Source organism: Archocentrus centrarchus, chromosome 3, assembly GCF_007364275.1.
Source record: "Archocentrus centrarchus isolate MPI-CPG fArcCen1 chromosome 3, fArcCen1, whole genome shotgun sequence".
Taxonomy (NCBI): Eukaryota; Metazoa; Chordata; class Actinopteri; order Cichliformes; family Cichlidae; genus Archocentrus; species Archocentrus centrarchus.
In genome coordinates, this window is record NC_044348.1 from 33,443,251 (window position 1) to 33,458,838 (window position 15,588).

Here is a 15,588-nt window from a genome sequence, read left to right on the forward strand (position 1 = left end):
TTTGTCTTGTTGATAGCTTATTGCGCCATTTTAAAATATGTGACCTTTATTCATAATCATTAGGCTGTGGTGATGTGGTCCTCAGTGACACCCATGCCTGCTGTCCCAGGATTCGTTATGAATGATATTAATCAATACATCGTGCTGGAATGACTCTCAGCTACTGTTGAACAGCAGAATTTGCTGAGAAAGTGTCCGAACTCACTAAAAATTTAAATAATTGTCAGTCTAAGCATGCAGTCCTGTGAAAAACTAAGTGTAGCCCGCAGCGATAAACTTGAAGTAATCGTTTTCTGTATGACCTTATCAGCCTCTAACATAATTGTGGGCGAATTTTGGCCCACTCTTCTTTGCAGTGTTGCTTCAGTTCATTAAGGTCTGCGGGCATTAGCTTTTACACACAGCTCTCTTATGGTCCTGCCACAGCATTTCAATCAGGTTGAGGGCCCGACTTTGCCTGGGCCATTGCAGGACCTCGATTCTTTTCGCTTTCAGCCATTCTGTTGTAGATTTGCCGATGCGCTTGGGACCATTGTCCTGTTGCATGAAGTTTGTTTTTAGAATGACTGCAAGGTGCTCAGGTCCTGTGGCTGCAAAACAAGCCCAAAACATTACCTACCTCTTATTATAAATAATTATTATTATTTAATTGTGCTGTCATGAACTTTAACATTTAACATGCTAACTGAGGCCTGTAGAGTGTGACATGTAGCTCTGCTCTCCCAAAACCTCTGCTTTGATAGAGGTTGTACTGATGAACATTATTATTATTATTATTATTGTTCTAATTATTATTTGGAAATTCCATAAGAAATTGTGTCTTTCACATTGAATTCAAGTATTGCCTTTTTGTATTTTTACAACAATAATCCCCAAAGTTCTGCACTAATATCAGGGAGAAACCCATGAACGTCACTCTGAGACTCTGCAATAGTGAAAAAAAAAGAAGAAGCAGCGCCACCTGCAGACAGACTGCATTAATGTGTATCTTCAAGATTTCAAGATTTCAATGTTTTATTGTCATATGCACAGTAAAGAAACATTGTTTCCCTGCACAATGAAATTCTTACTCTGCTGCCCACACTGGATGTTAGAACACCAAGAAAATAGATCAAATTAAACATGCAATAAAAATAAAAAAAAATAATAATAAAAATAAATAAATAAGTCTCTCTGAATAACAAATTATGTTCATTGTGCATATGTGCTATATTGCAATAGTCCGTGTAGAAATGGTCTGAATATACAAGTGCAGCTGTATGCAGACAGGTAAACAGTGACAGAAGTGCAGTGAGGAAGTTTCCAGCTCAGCCGTTTAAGAGTCTAATGGCTGTGGGAAAGAAAGAGTTCTTTAGTCTATTAGTCTGTTATTCAACATATCAGTTATTTAAGTGTCAGAATATTTAATATGTGTCATTTAAATGTCCAAAACATATATTGTGTTTTCAAAAGCAAATCAAGGGCCCCTCCTATGGTTTGAGAGAGAAACAACGACATGAAACTAAAACACTGAGATGTCGTCTCTGGCATCAGAGGAATGCAGAGTGGCTGTGGTAATAAACCTGTTCAGTCTCCAGTGAGTTTAGTCTCTAGTTCCTTGTTTGACCACAGAGTGCAGTACATGCGATAAATGAAATAATAAGCATTTATAATTAACAGGGTGTGATTGATTCAATGACTTAATTGTCAAAGTATTATTGCACTGTGAATGATACTGCACCGAAAATGTACGTTCGGAAGAGGAGAGAGATGGGGGGGGGGCTGCTGACGCCCGAAACAATTTGCATGGACAAGCTCTCATATCCTCATCGCTCCTGATGCCGGATGAGACATCTGAGGTTATAATATGCCACAACAGTAATGGATCTTTGACATGAAAAATGAGGACAAGTTAAAAGTGGAGGGATCTTAATTATTGAGACACTCACTATTAGGTTGAATTCATTAAGTGAGTTCAAAATTGAATTTCTGTGCAGACACCACAAACTCACTGCCACTGTAAATCATGATCGACAGCTTAAATTATCCTTGTGTTTAAAATTAATTACAATAAATTGCAAATATCTGCAGTGCTAATGTGGTCAAGTACATGATCATATTCCCATGTTGTCGGTGTATGACAATCACACAGCTTGGATTGTACCGAGATGCAACCATTCATACTCACTGCACTTCATAATAAATAAAAGGACACTATAATAAGCCAAGCAAATGTTTTTGAGAAGGAGACAGGTATAACAGTGAAGCTGCAAAGAGTGGAGGTGGTGAAGGTGGATGAGTTTTAATACCTGGGATCAACCATCCAAAGCAGAGGACAGAGGACAAGTGTTGGGGTGGCAGAAGGACAGGACCAAGACGGAAAGGGAAGGTTTACAAGATGACAGTGAGACCTGCTCTGATGGTGGTGGCACTGACAAAAAGACAAGAGGCCGAGCTGGAGGTGGCAGAGATGAAGACACTCAGATTTTCACCAGGAGTGACCAGGATGGGCAGGATTGGAAATGAGTACATCAGAGGGACAGCTCAGGTTGAGCTTTGTGGAAACAAAGCGAGAGAGGCAGAACTGAGATGGTGTGGACATGTGCAGAGGAAGGATAGTGGATATAGTGGCCAAAGGATGTTGAAGATGGAGGAGGAGGATGGATGGTGGCAGGAGGAAGTTGGATGTAATTAGGAGGACACACAGAGGGTTGGTGTGACAGAGGAGGTGATGATCTGCAGATGATCTGCTATGATGACCCCTGAAAGGGAGCAGCTGAAAGAAGAAGAGAAAGTAACAGAAGTTTGGCTTTTTTTAACAGGCTAATGAAGCAGGATACAAGTTATAAGTTATAAAAACGTTTTTTTGAAGCTCTACCTGAATTAACTTTAACTTTAATGGCTAAAAACTGCTTTAAACATTTTCAGGATCAAATCTTTGTCTAGGAAAATGTCGCTGACATCGGCCGATTACTGATTTGGAAAGAGTGAAAGGTTTGCAGAGGTGTGCAGGTACACGAGCTCATCAGTCATGCAGCACATCGACGCCAGGGGGCACCAGCAGACACACGGCGCGTCTGACTTTCCGGAAATGGAGACACGAGGCTAGCCAAACATTTTCCACCGGCACCTTCTCTCTTTGTCCATCCAGCTCCTGCCGAAGCAACATCCACAGCACCACTATGGCGAATGTTGCCGACACGAAACTGTACGACATCCTCGGAGTGTCTCCGTCCGCAACTGAAAATGAGCTGAAAAAGGTAATTACCCGGGAGATAAACTGCGACATCGTCTATCACGTTTCTGCTTCGGAGCGTTAAAAACGCCTCAGTGAGGAAATGCGTTGCTATGCGAAGCTAACTAACAGCGAATCTGGCTAACCGGCCTGGATGCTCATGTGACTGTGGGGTTGCGTCGTTTACGGATCCAGTAAAATGTTTTTATTGTTCTTTAACACCTTAGCGCGGAACAACTTGGAAAACGTCTTTAATGAAGACTGTTAACGTGAAAAAAGCTAATCCGAAACCAGGGCAGGCTCGCTGACCTCATGCTAACTTTAGCTCAGGTGTTTGTCGCGAAACCAGTTTTTAGTTTTATGTTTGACACAAATGTGGAAAATATTAACCGGTTTCTGACACTCAGTGACCGAAATAAGCCAATAAGCGGACGAATCCGAGTTTATTCAGCGGCTTGAATGTTCTTGTTTTTTGCTTTCACCTCCACCCGGCAGCTCTTTGAATCAACACTGCGTATTGATATTTGAAGCTAGCCAGCCTGAACTCGATTTAAATGATGTTTATCCACTTCTCTTGTGCATTAGCGTGTTGTTGGTTACCTTTAATTACGCTGTCATATTTCTAGCTTAAACCTTATCGTAACCTCATCGGTACTTAGCTTAGAAGACATGCTAATTAGCTTAGTAGCGTTAGCACTGAAATAGTCAGACATTTTGAGCTGCCTGTTTTCACAAAAGGGTAATTCCCGGGGGTGGGTGCTTGGAAATGGTGAATGACCGTCGTCGACACCGATTAAGGATTAATGTTGGGGCTAAGAGGGTTTTTTTTTTTTTCTTTCTTTTTTTTTCCGAAGCCGACACAGGTAGCGACTCGCCGGCCAGGTTTGTTCAGAGAGGCACGTGTGATTGCGTAAACCGTAGATAAGCTTCCTTCATGTGTGTGGTTGAGTCTTGTCGACGTAAGTCTGCAGTAAACAGCGCTTTCTCAAATGTAAAACTTAATCGCTAATGGAGGTACCTTTGTTTTTGGCCTTTTAGGCATACCGGAAACTGGCAAAAGAGTATCACCCTGACAAGAACCCAAACGCTGGAGATAAGGTAAGCCTTGTCTCTGTGGCATTCCCCATCTGGTTTACATTTATATTGGAGCTGGTCATCATATGGCTGGATGAGTCATGTTTTCAAACAGAAGTGGTGGTGAAACAAGAAAAAGCTCAACAAAAACCCCTTTAATATTAAAAACAGCCCTCCCTTGTGCTTCCTTGGGCTTTGTTTTTAAATTAATTTTCATTTCATGTCACAGATTCTAATTTGTGTACTTTATATTGAAGTTACAGATGTGTCTTTATATTTACACATATATATCTACACAAACAGATTTTTATATATATATATATATATATATATATATATATATATATATATATATAATATATATATATATATATATAATGGAAGAAAAAGTAAAACTAAAATAGGAAGTAACTCCTATTGTAGTTTCACTTTTTGTTTTACAGTTACTTTGCTTTAAGCCGTTGCACTTGGTTCTAACAGGATTTAATTTGTCGTTGAACATGCAGCTGAATTTCCTGAAGCTGGGGGAGGCCTGATGACTTCCCACAGCTCTACATAACATTGTCATTAGTTTGTAATGTAGATTTTCTGGAAAGTTAGTGGAAATGCGGGGTGAAAAAATTAAAAGCCTCTCTTCCATCATCCCCCATATTGCAGAGTCAGATTTTCTCAGCAGGGGATTGTTAGCAACAGGAAAATGGCAACTTTATAGTCTTAAGCCTGCAGGCGGTGTTCATAGCAGTGAAAACATTTGAGTTTTGGAAAATAGTGTGTCCTACCGAGCAGATCTGGCAGTTCGATTAACATGTAACTCTCGCTGAATTACTGTTTCTATGTTCAACTCTGTAATGATATCGTACTGTTGAAAACTGCAACTATTAATGACTGATTTAAATTAGACACTGTAATGAATACACATGTACTGATTGCCCTTGTTGGAGTTTTCCAAATAAAACCTGTGTAGATGTGGATGTCCTGGTGGTTTCCAGGCCTTTTAGGGGTTATGTGGGTTCAGCAGATGTTGAACTAACCTTTGCAATCTTGGCACGCTTTGTCCATGATGTTATCACACTTGTTCTCACCAAGAAAATGGATGCTGGGTAGTTTTCTTTTTATCTATTTTTTTTTTCTTAACGGAAAATTGCAGTATTTTTCAAGCTTCTGTAGGGAAGTTGAAACTTTGAGTTGCTGTTTTGTGTGTGCCTTTGTAATCAATTTGTGCATTTGCTATGAACTCTTATTTTTCGGAGAACTGAAATTACATCCAGGGGTTCTTCCTGCATAGAGGAAGATTTGTCCTTTCCACAGATGTTTTAGGTGGAGCCAAAGGAAAATCCCCAGTGTTGTTTAAAAAAAAAAAAAAAATCCCTAAGCACATTTATTTATCAAAGGATCCCAAAAGAGAGACTGTATGTGGGTGGATCTAAGTGGGTCAGTTGATTGCTTTGTCAACTCCCAAAGGCCCATTTTGAACCAGGAAAATCCCTTCGTCCAGTTAATTTTTCTCTTTGTTTCCTGTCCTCTTAAATATAGTTTAAAGAAATCAGCTTTGCCTATGAGGTGCTAACTAACCCCGAAAAGAAGGAACTTTATGACCGCTATGGAGAACAAGGCTTGCGGGAAGGGGGCGGGGGTGGCCCTGGAATGGACGACATCTTCTCCCACATCTTTGGTGGTGGGCTCTTTGGCTTCATGGGCGGACAAAGCAGTCGATCCAGGAACGGAGGTCGGAGGAGAGGAGAGGACATGGTCCATCCACTCAAGTAAGACTTGTAAACTCATAGATGTACTGCCTAAATGAATTTTACATTTTTATATGCTTGTAATTACTTAAAAATGCTCTTGACGTGGAGCACAACCACATCTTGTACACCTGTTGGCTTGAGTCACTTAACAGTATTTATTTATTTTTTCTCCTCTGTAGGGTTTCATTGGAGGACCTTTACAATGGAAAAACAACTAAACTACAACTTAGCAAGAATGTACTGTGTAGCACTTGTAATGGGTGAGCAGTTTAACCTGTTGTCTGCTGGAATATTGGGTCTTTTGCAGTTTTGTTTCATTTCTGTAGTTTCTAACAACAAATCCATCTTTGGCTTTCTGTGAATACAGGCAGGGAGGCAAGACGGGCGCTGTACAAAAATGTACAGCATGTAGGGGGCGTGGCATGCGTATCATCATCAGACAGCTGGCCCCCGGTATGGTCCAACAGATGCAGTCAGTGTGTACTGATTGTAATGGAGAAGGTAAGTGCCACAGTAATGTAGACCAGGACCAAGCAGTTCTGCTGTTTTTCCATGCTTGAGTCTGCGCAGATCCCTCATCCTGTAACCCCCCCCCCCCCCATCTGCCCCAGGTGAAGTTATCAGTGAGAAAGACCGCTGTAAAAAATGTGAGGGGAAGAAAGTCGTGAAGGAGGTGAAGATTCTGGAGGTGCACGTGGACAAAGGCATGAAGCATGGCCAGAAAATTACTTTTGGAGGGGAAGCTGACCAGGCACCTGGTGTTGAACCTGGAGATATAGTTCTTGTCCTGCAGGAAAAGGAGCATGAGGTATGTGGGGGACTTATTCACCTTATCCTTTTTGCATTATAATTTGGGACAGTCTTTTCAGGTTTGATAGTATTGTCAGTTGCTAATTAATTTTCCCCTCCCATTTAAAAGGTGACCTTGATTCTTATCTAGCTCCCCACACCTGACCACAGCTTCCTGTTGTAGATATTTTGAGGTCAAACTGTTGTGTGGATTCTGTTGTACTGTACTGTATCGGCTCTGATACAGGGGTCGGTGTGCAGAGGTGACAAATCTGCACCTAAAACAATCAATAGCATTAAAGGAGTGGAAATAAAATCGGAGGCATTTGGAGATAGTCGTGCAGCATTTGTATATTTGTCTTTTTTACCGTATTTTTCGGACTATACGTCGCTCCGGAGTATAGGTCGCACCAGCCAAAAAATGCATAATAAAGAAGAAAAAAACATATATAGGTCGCACTGGACTATAAATCGCACTTTTTTGGGGGGGGGGGGGGGGGGGGGGGTTGATAGAATCCGAGACTCAGAGCACAAATTCCATCTTGAACGGCAATTTAAAATAATAATGGATTAAAGAACAGGACGAACACGGTTACGCCTACGTTATGCTAACGTAGCACATTCAGCTACATGACGCACAACGAACACGTGTTCGGTATTGTAACGTTGTAAAACACACTTCCAAGTCGGCGATATTCACAACAAAGGTCGTCTTTATTAACAGAAAAACGGCTGCTGTAGGCCACAGCCACGCCAACCACAACTACAACAGCGGAACAGCAACACACACACACACAGGCAAGCTCTCGGTCTTTTTCTCTCTCTCCATGCTGCCTTCACGAACCTCCCGAAACAGTCCGAAATCCCACAACATCAACACGCTCTCTAACTAAGAGAATCGCTACAGTATGTTAACGTAACATTAAGTTATTCAGATAGCCATAGCATAAAGAACATACTAACAAGTTAACCAAACCATCAATCCATTGAATTCTTCATCCTCGGTGTCACTTCTAAACAATTCCGTACACTCCGTAGACGAAGCGCCGCTTCCTCTTCTGTGTCGCGGTAGTCAGACTCGTCGTCAGCTGCAGTTCCAATTATTCCAGCCTTTCTGAATCCCAACAGGATGGTTTGTCACTGAAGCCCATGTTTTCTTGATCCATCCAATGACTTCCAGGAAAGTTGGGTGGCGCATTCTCCCAGTTGCCGTTAAGCTGTGCTCTCCATCCACTGCGCCCACAGGTTACGCAAGACTGCCTTAAAGCTGCAGTTCACGGAGATGTCAAGTGGCTGGAGTATTTTGGTTCATGTGTTATAATGTCACATATACGTCGCTCCGGAGTATAGGTCGCACCCCCAGCCAAACTATGAAAAAAAGTGCGACTTATACTCCGGAAAATACGGTAATTAGTTTTTAATGGTATTTAATTATTTCGGTGTAGTTAGTTTTCAAAGTGGATTTGCTCGTTTTAGTTTTAATTTTCTATATAAATATTTAGTTTTTATTGGTTTCAGTGTCCCAGAGTATTTGTCTGGGAGCAGATTAAAAAAATTGAATGGGTATTAGAGGACAGGATGTCACATCGGTGCAGTGTTTAGTGCTGTCATTGCCTCGGGTCTGTCTGTGTGGAGTTTGCATGTTCTCCCTGTGGTTCTCTCTGGGTACTCCTGCTTCCTGCCGCAGTCCAAAGACATACGTGTGTGTGTGTGTGTGTGTGTGTGTGTGTTAGGTGAATTGGTGATTCTAAACTGGCAGTAGTTGAATGGTTGTCTCTCTGTCTTAACCCTGTGATAAACTGGCGACCTGTCCAGGGTATTTCAGCCCAGCGACAGCTGGGATAGGCTCCAGCTCCTCCACCAACCTGAATGGATGGCAGGATATTACAATACAAACACAACACTTTGTGAAGGCAGTTCATGTGGTGATCCAGAGTTTCAGTAAATGCAGCAAAGCAGGTTGTACCAACAGATTTGACAATATTACCAAAGATTAAACTAAATTTCCTCCTTTTTTCTTTTTTGTAGGTACACAGTATTATTTCAGTTTTCACTTATTTCAAGAGTATAATTTATTCTTTTTAAAAAAAAATTTTTTCTTCCTCACATTTAGTTTTCGTGAACTGTACTACACCTTTAGCCAGGTGACGTTTTCTAATGATTACCTGCACAAACAATTATGAAAGTTCTTTGTTTGGTAGTGGCAGACATCTGTGTTTATGTGTGGAAGCATTTGTCTAGAAAAGTAGAAAGTACAGTTACCGAAGGGGAAATTAACTAATGATTTATTAACAGTAGTGAATGTAGCTCAGGTTTTTTTTGGGGGGGTTTTTCCAGCTCACAGTCTGTAGTTTAACTCATGGGCCTGCTTTTGATTCAGATAGATACAAGAAAGACCCCCTACTGACAACCTGGGGACAGTTGTAAGCATTGTGGAAACATAGCTTCAGGTACATTTTGGAAGGCAGTTAGGGGTGAGCTGTAAAGGGTTTTCAGTTTGTGCGCTCCTGCTTGCTCCAGTAAACTCTTAGAGCATTAGCAGAGGGCTGACCTGCTGCCCACTGTGTTTCTCTGCCTTCAGCCTTATGCTTTAGCTGACGTTCATGCCTGTCATAACTACCTCCTGCAGTGCTAATTGGTGTTAATATTATGGTCACGGGACAGCTGGGGTCCACTGTGTTGCTATATATCACAACCATATTGAGAAAGTGTTTTATATTTATTTACAGGTTTTAGCAGAAGCCTTGTATTGTGCTTTAAGTCTTCAGAGTCATGGATGTCCCTACATGTGTATGACCTGAATATGTACTGGTTTCCTTCACAGGGAGCATGGATAACTGGTTTTCTTGTAAAGAAGAATTCTGTGAAATATCAGTTTTTTGTGATGTCAGAGCTTAAGATGTAGGATTACTGCGCTGGGTAACTTTTCTGGATTAGCCACAATTCTCTTGATTAGATGTGTCAAATAATTTATGTAGTTGGTCCACGTACCCCTAATACATAAACTATGTAACTTAAAATGTTTTTTGCACTTTGCGTGCTCAAAGCCAAAGCTTGAAATGTACCATGGTATAAGGTTAGGGTTATAGATGTGGGTTTATCTGATATACCTCCCCCCCCAGTAAGCAGTGCACCTGCTGTGGCTTAGAGTTTGTAGCTTGTAGCTGCTGTTTGTGAGTTATTGGGCTGTCTTTGATTCATGAGTAAATTATTGATCTGAAGCACCCTCAGTCTGCAATAATTCAAGAAATGGAGGGAAAAATATCAAATTTTATCATAATAATGTCAAGTGAAGCAAAGTCTGTAGCGGACATATAAAGAACACATCAGAGATTAAACATTCAGTTTTTATGATTATACGGCGCCTTTATGTTGCATTTCTGTAGTTTTATATGCTGTGCCCTTTGTTTCGGGGGGATTTCACTTTCTGTGAATCTTAGTTGTCACCTAAAAGCACCTCTGCTGGAGGTGTAGTTAGCACAAACAAAGGAAAGTTGGTCCCCAGTGGAAAAAACGATCCTGTCCAGTGGCTGAACACAGTATGCCTGAAAAGGAGGGCTTCTGTTCACTGAAACAGTAGGGCTTTGGATTTTAAATGGTTGCATGAAGTGTTGAGTTCCCGGTTTTTCAGTTGCAAAGCTTGTAGCTGTTAGCCCAAAAATGCTGTGCGTCCTGTCATGACTTTCATTACAGTTGGGTTGCAGATGTGCGTGTTACCTTTTTGTTAGAAAGCTGGATTGCCGGGTTCAGACGCTGATCTCTTTCAAGAGCAATTAGCTGCTGCTCGTGACAGTAATAAAAGCAAAATCCTGTAATTTTAACAAGGTGAACGGGCAGATCACAATGAAGCTTTCTCATCATAAGTATGCCAATAGACACATGGGTTTCCTCTAATGTAAGTCACGTACCTTCTCAGTCGAGTAAATAAGTCCTGGTAAATGTTTAAGGAAATGTATTTCACTTGGACTAATGTTCTGTTTGTGCTCCTAATCTTACTGAGTGGGATTCTGGCTCAACTAGAACAGCAGCCAGAGCTTTAGCAGTGCCTCTGGCTCCTTCTCCCGTGGGGGGGGGGGGGGTCTATCTTTAATGTCAAAATATGTCAGTCACAGACAGTGGAAGCAAAGTGGGTAGTATAGCCAGAAGCAGCAACGCACAAAACAGTGATCACTGAGCATCAGCGCTCTTTGTGAAATGACATACAACATAAGGTAATAAAATAAAAATGACAAGTTAACAGGCAAGAAAAACTGCTTTTCTGTGTATACAGGAGCTAAAAAAGCAAATTCAGACACTTCCCTATTGAGTAAATTATTAAAAAAACGTACTATTGATTTCTGATAAATGCTCTAAGGCAGAGGTGGTTGGTGGTATTATGGTACAATAAAGTATTCAGAAACATGATGGATAAAGTTAACATAATTCTACTCTTCTGTAATTAACTAACAAAGTATTGTAGTGCCCAAAAAGCCAGGTAAACATGTGGAACAGTGTGTGAATTTAGAGAGCACAAGGGCTCCACTGAGTGTTGCATTATAGGTTGATGGTTTGCCTCATTAATTCTAGCCTAGCTAATGGTTTTTTTTTTTGTTTTTTTGTTTTTTTGCCTGTCGGTTGTCAGTTCAGTTTAATCTGCAGGAGTTCCTGAAGCCATTGTGTAACACGTTTACTGGCCACAGGAGAAAGAAATGTTACAACAAAAACCCAAGTTTACAGCCTCCCCCAATGTCCCGACTGCTAAATTGAACCTAAAGAAGCACTGTCATTCAATTATGGCTGTCACAGATGATGAGCTCAGAAAGAACGCCGTCATAGAAAGTGATTCTGACTGCTTTGAGAGTCTGTCAGTCACAGATGAAAGCAGTTTGTTGTCGGGTATTATCTGTTACCATATTTAATGCTTTATTTATGAGAGAAAGGGTTCAAAAACAGCAGTTTGAAAGGGCTTTTTGCAATAAATAACCTCCACCTCTGATTTAACCCCCGGCTTTACTTAAGGTAAAGCTATTCAGGAGGAGTTTGTGGGTTAAAAAGTGTCAACATGTGTTTACACGTGCTGTTATACAATGTGATGTTGAATAAGTACTGAGATGTGAAAATAAAAATGCTGTCCAGGCCTACTAAACAGAGCCACTTTCCTCGACCGATGCTGTGTGTTTGTTTGCATTTACCAAAATGTATCATTTATGGTTATTGGTTTTAAACTGAGGGTGTAAAGATTTAAACTTTAAGCTGATATTACTAACATCTGTGTCTTTTCAGACATTCAGACGAGATGGCAATGACCTCTTCATGAACCACAAGATCGGGCTGGTGGAGGCGCTGTGCGGCTTCCAGTTTATGCTGAAACACTTAGATGGGAGACAGATTGTTGTTAAGTACCCTGCTGGCAAAGTCATTGAACCAGGTGAACATCTATTTTTAACCATTGCATCATTATTAAAAGCTCTGATGTGGTTGCCAGACAAATGGGTGTATTAGCATGGCATGCTCTGGACGCCTGAGCAAGTCCCTGGGCTCAGGCTTTATTGGCAGGCAGAGTGCGCTCGACCAACGTCCCCAGTGAGATTTCTGCAGCACCTGTACCTGTCTGCAAATAAACCTCAGTTTTAACAAACTTCATCTTTTCCAGGCTCCGTCAGGGTTGTGCGAGGAGAGGGCATGCCACAGTACCGAAACCCGTTCGAGAAGGGAGATCTTTATGTCAAGTTCGATGTCCAGTTCCCGACAACAACTGGATCAGCCCCGAGAAGCTTGCAGTATGACAAATTTATTTCTTTAACCTTCTAGTTTTATTTGATTGTATTATAGTGAAGCTGCAAAACACTCAGAAAAGGCATTTAAGACATTAAAACTATATTCTGAAAAAGACCTCAAAAGCCGTAAAAGTCATACAAGGGAATTCAAACTCATTGTGTAAATCAGACATGACCTTTAGCCTCTGAGGGGGCATCACTGACATCTGAGGGTAGCAGCAGCAGTACAGAGGCAGTGTAAACAGACATGGTCTTTAAAACCAGGAGAAGATGGTGAAATGTTGGCCGCGGTGTTGATGAAGAAGGCCATACCACACCTCAGTTTGAACAACAGCTGCTTTAAGTGGACAATCTACATGATTTTCAGACAGCTGCAGCTCACCGATGAAGAAGCTGTCTGACCAGTGACAGGTTCAGATGCAGGACTGCTGTTTTGCTCAGCAAGCAATGTGTCTGTACTGCCAGCAGGGAGAAACCTGAAGGTTACAGGTTATCAGATCATGTTTGACTTTGTCTTTAGAGCCTAGCTTATAATCTGGTTTTGGACTGTTGGGAAAATACGTGGCTTTTTTTGTTTGTTTTTAGATGCCACAGTGAGCGCTAGAAACTTTTTCCTTCAGTATACCAGCAGATTATTGCATCTATTAATTGAAGTGTTTTGTTTAGAATTTAGAGTTTACAAAAGATCTCTGCACGATATCTTAACCATGTACGTTAATTTCATTCAGACTTCAAATGGTTAAGGAAGTAAACTCATGCGCTTCTTTAAGGATCAGACCTTCTTACTAATTCCATTCAGGGATTTGAGCTCTTCTGGCCATGAATGTGAAACTTACCAAGTACTTAAATTCACTCACTTTTCTTTCTGCCTGAAGGTGTTCTGTGAATAAGTGATTTTTTTTTCTTCCTGCGTAACATCTAACCCCCCCCCCCCCCCCCCCCCCCCCCCCCCCCCCACCCCCCCCCCCCACCCCCCCCCCCCCCCCCCCCCCCCCCCCCCCCCCCCCCCCCCCCCCCCCCCCCCCCCCCCCCCCCCCCCCCCCCCCCCCCCCCCCCCCCCCCCCCCCCCCCCCCCCCCCCCCCCCCCCCCCCCCACCCCCCCCCCCCCCCCCCCCCCCCCCCCCCCCCCCCCCCCCCCCCCCCCCCCCCCCCCCCCCCCCCCCCCCCCCCCCCCCCCCCCCCCCCCCCCCCCCCCCCCCCCACCACACACACACACACACCGTAGCAGTGCACTCTTGAACCCACAACCTTTTGACACCAGAGAGTGGTTAGAAATCCCAATGAGGCTGTCTGTGAAAGCTGCATTTTGACAATGTTTTCCGTGTGAAGGAGCTGGAAGACATGCTTGCCCTCGCGGTCAGAGCCGCCCATCATCAGTGGAGACACGGAGGAGGTCGACCTGCAAGATTACGACGTGAGCCAGGGCTCGTCATCGGGTAACCGCAGAGAGGCTTACCAACGACAGCTCGGACGAAGAGGGCGGCCATCACGGGCCGGGCGTACAGTGTGCCCACCAGTAATCTCATACTTTGACATACACACACACACACACACACACACACACACCTGACCCATGAGCTAGATGGGGAGTAAATGTATGAGTTGCAGATTGAACAAAAGGTAGGTCAGGCTCGGTAGCTCCTCAGACACAGATACACGAATTGTTGATTGTTTAAAAACTTGTGTGCTTGAATCGTTTTGATCTTTGTCTGAGGAGCTGACACTGGGGCAGCCAGAGACAGATCCAGACACTTTAAACAGCAACTTCAGGTAAAAATTCATATAAAATATCTTAAGATGTAACAAAAAAACAAGTGTTTGCCTCAGTGAACACCCTGCCATGTTAGGACTACGATCTGGTGTTCAACGTGAACCCACTCGCCTCACCCCACCCACCTCTCTCTCTCTTCCTCTGTCACCCCTGTTAAAATCCCGTGTCCTGTTATTGGGAACTCCAGATCAGCAGTGAAAAGGAATGTTTCTGTTTGCTGAGTGTGTGTATGACATGCATTTTGTTTCATAGTATTACATTAATTTAAAAGACTAACCAATGTGCATATAAAGACAAAGCCAGCTGAGCAACGTGACGTGCAGATCCTCGGACTCATGCATTCATGGACTCATCTACTCAGCACCATTTGTAGGATTTTATTTTTTTTTTTTTAATTACAGCTTTAGTTTCTTTCTAGGTTTTACATGTTTTTTTTGTTTTTTTGGTCTTTACTTTTTAATTAAAACAGAAAATTCATTATTGTGTATATCATTGGAGTGGTTGTTGGTAAGCTTCATCAGCTGCTGTATTTCAAAGCTGTGTGATTTTTAAAAAAAAAAAGTGAAATAAGAAAAACCTTTAGTCTGCAATCTGTGCTGAGACCATGTGCATGTACAAAGCTTGGGTTCCCGCACTTGTCAAACCATCCAGTAAAGCGGCACACTTCTCGAGAAATATCTATGAAGTTGTTGAATAAACTGTTGAAATATCACGTCCTGTGTGCTGCCTTGTTTTTTTGCCTTAAGATGTTTTGAAGATTTTGCTTCCTGACATCGGGCCTTGTAGAAAATAAATTAGTTTGAAGGCATCAGAGCTTCGAAATACTACACTGGAAAAACAAATCGTCTTTCTATAAATGATGCGTCAGTGGCAAGAAGTAATCAAGGATCTGCCTGCTGTTCTCTGGAAACACTGCCTCACTAAATGTTTGAAAAAGTGTTTCCATTATCTGTCATCAGTGAATGAGATCACACACTATCCTGAATGCAATCTGAGTGAATGGAAAGGCATGTGGATAAACTACAATGCTGATGCCCCTGTAGTGCTCAGCTGATCAGTGCATCCCTGTGACAAAGTTTTATATTTGTGTGTAGTTGTAACATGCTGCGTGGGTTAAAAGGCACAGATGGATGTATAGATTAGGAATCCTAGTAGCTCTGGTTAGTGTTCCTGATAAAAGCCACTGATTGACATTCAAAGAAAATTGAGCAGTTTGGTTAATTATAATCAAGTACTGTC

General features: G+C 42.2%; 1 protein-coding gene across 1 annotated transcript; it reads left to right on the forward strand.

Moving 5' to 3' along the window:
• The first annotated feature begins 3,045 nt into the window (after positions 1 to 3,045).
• On the forward strand, positions 3,046 to 14,910 carry dnaja2a (DnaJ heat shock protein family (Hsp40) member A2a). The gene is given in 12 exon segments (XM_030719126.1): positions 3,046 to 3,239; positions 4,253 to 4,312; positions 5,822 to 6,051; positions 6,213 to 6,293; positions 6,401 to 6,534; positions 6,645 to 6,841; positions 12,085 to 12,229; positions 12,455 to 12,541; positions 12,544 to 12,581; positions 13,908 to 13,922; positions 13,924 to 14,034; positions 14,036 to 14,910. Coding segments are annotated over 12 exon segments (1,239 nt in total). The 5' UTR covers positions 3,046 to 3,161; the 3' UTR covers positions 14,099 to 14,910.
• The last annotated feature ends 678 nt before the right edge of the window (positions 14,911 to 15,588 follow it).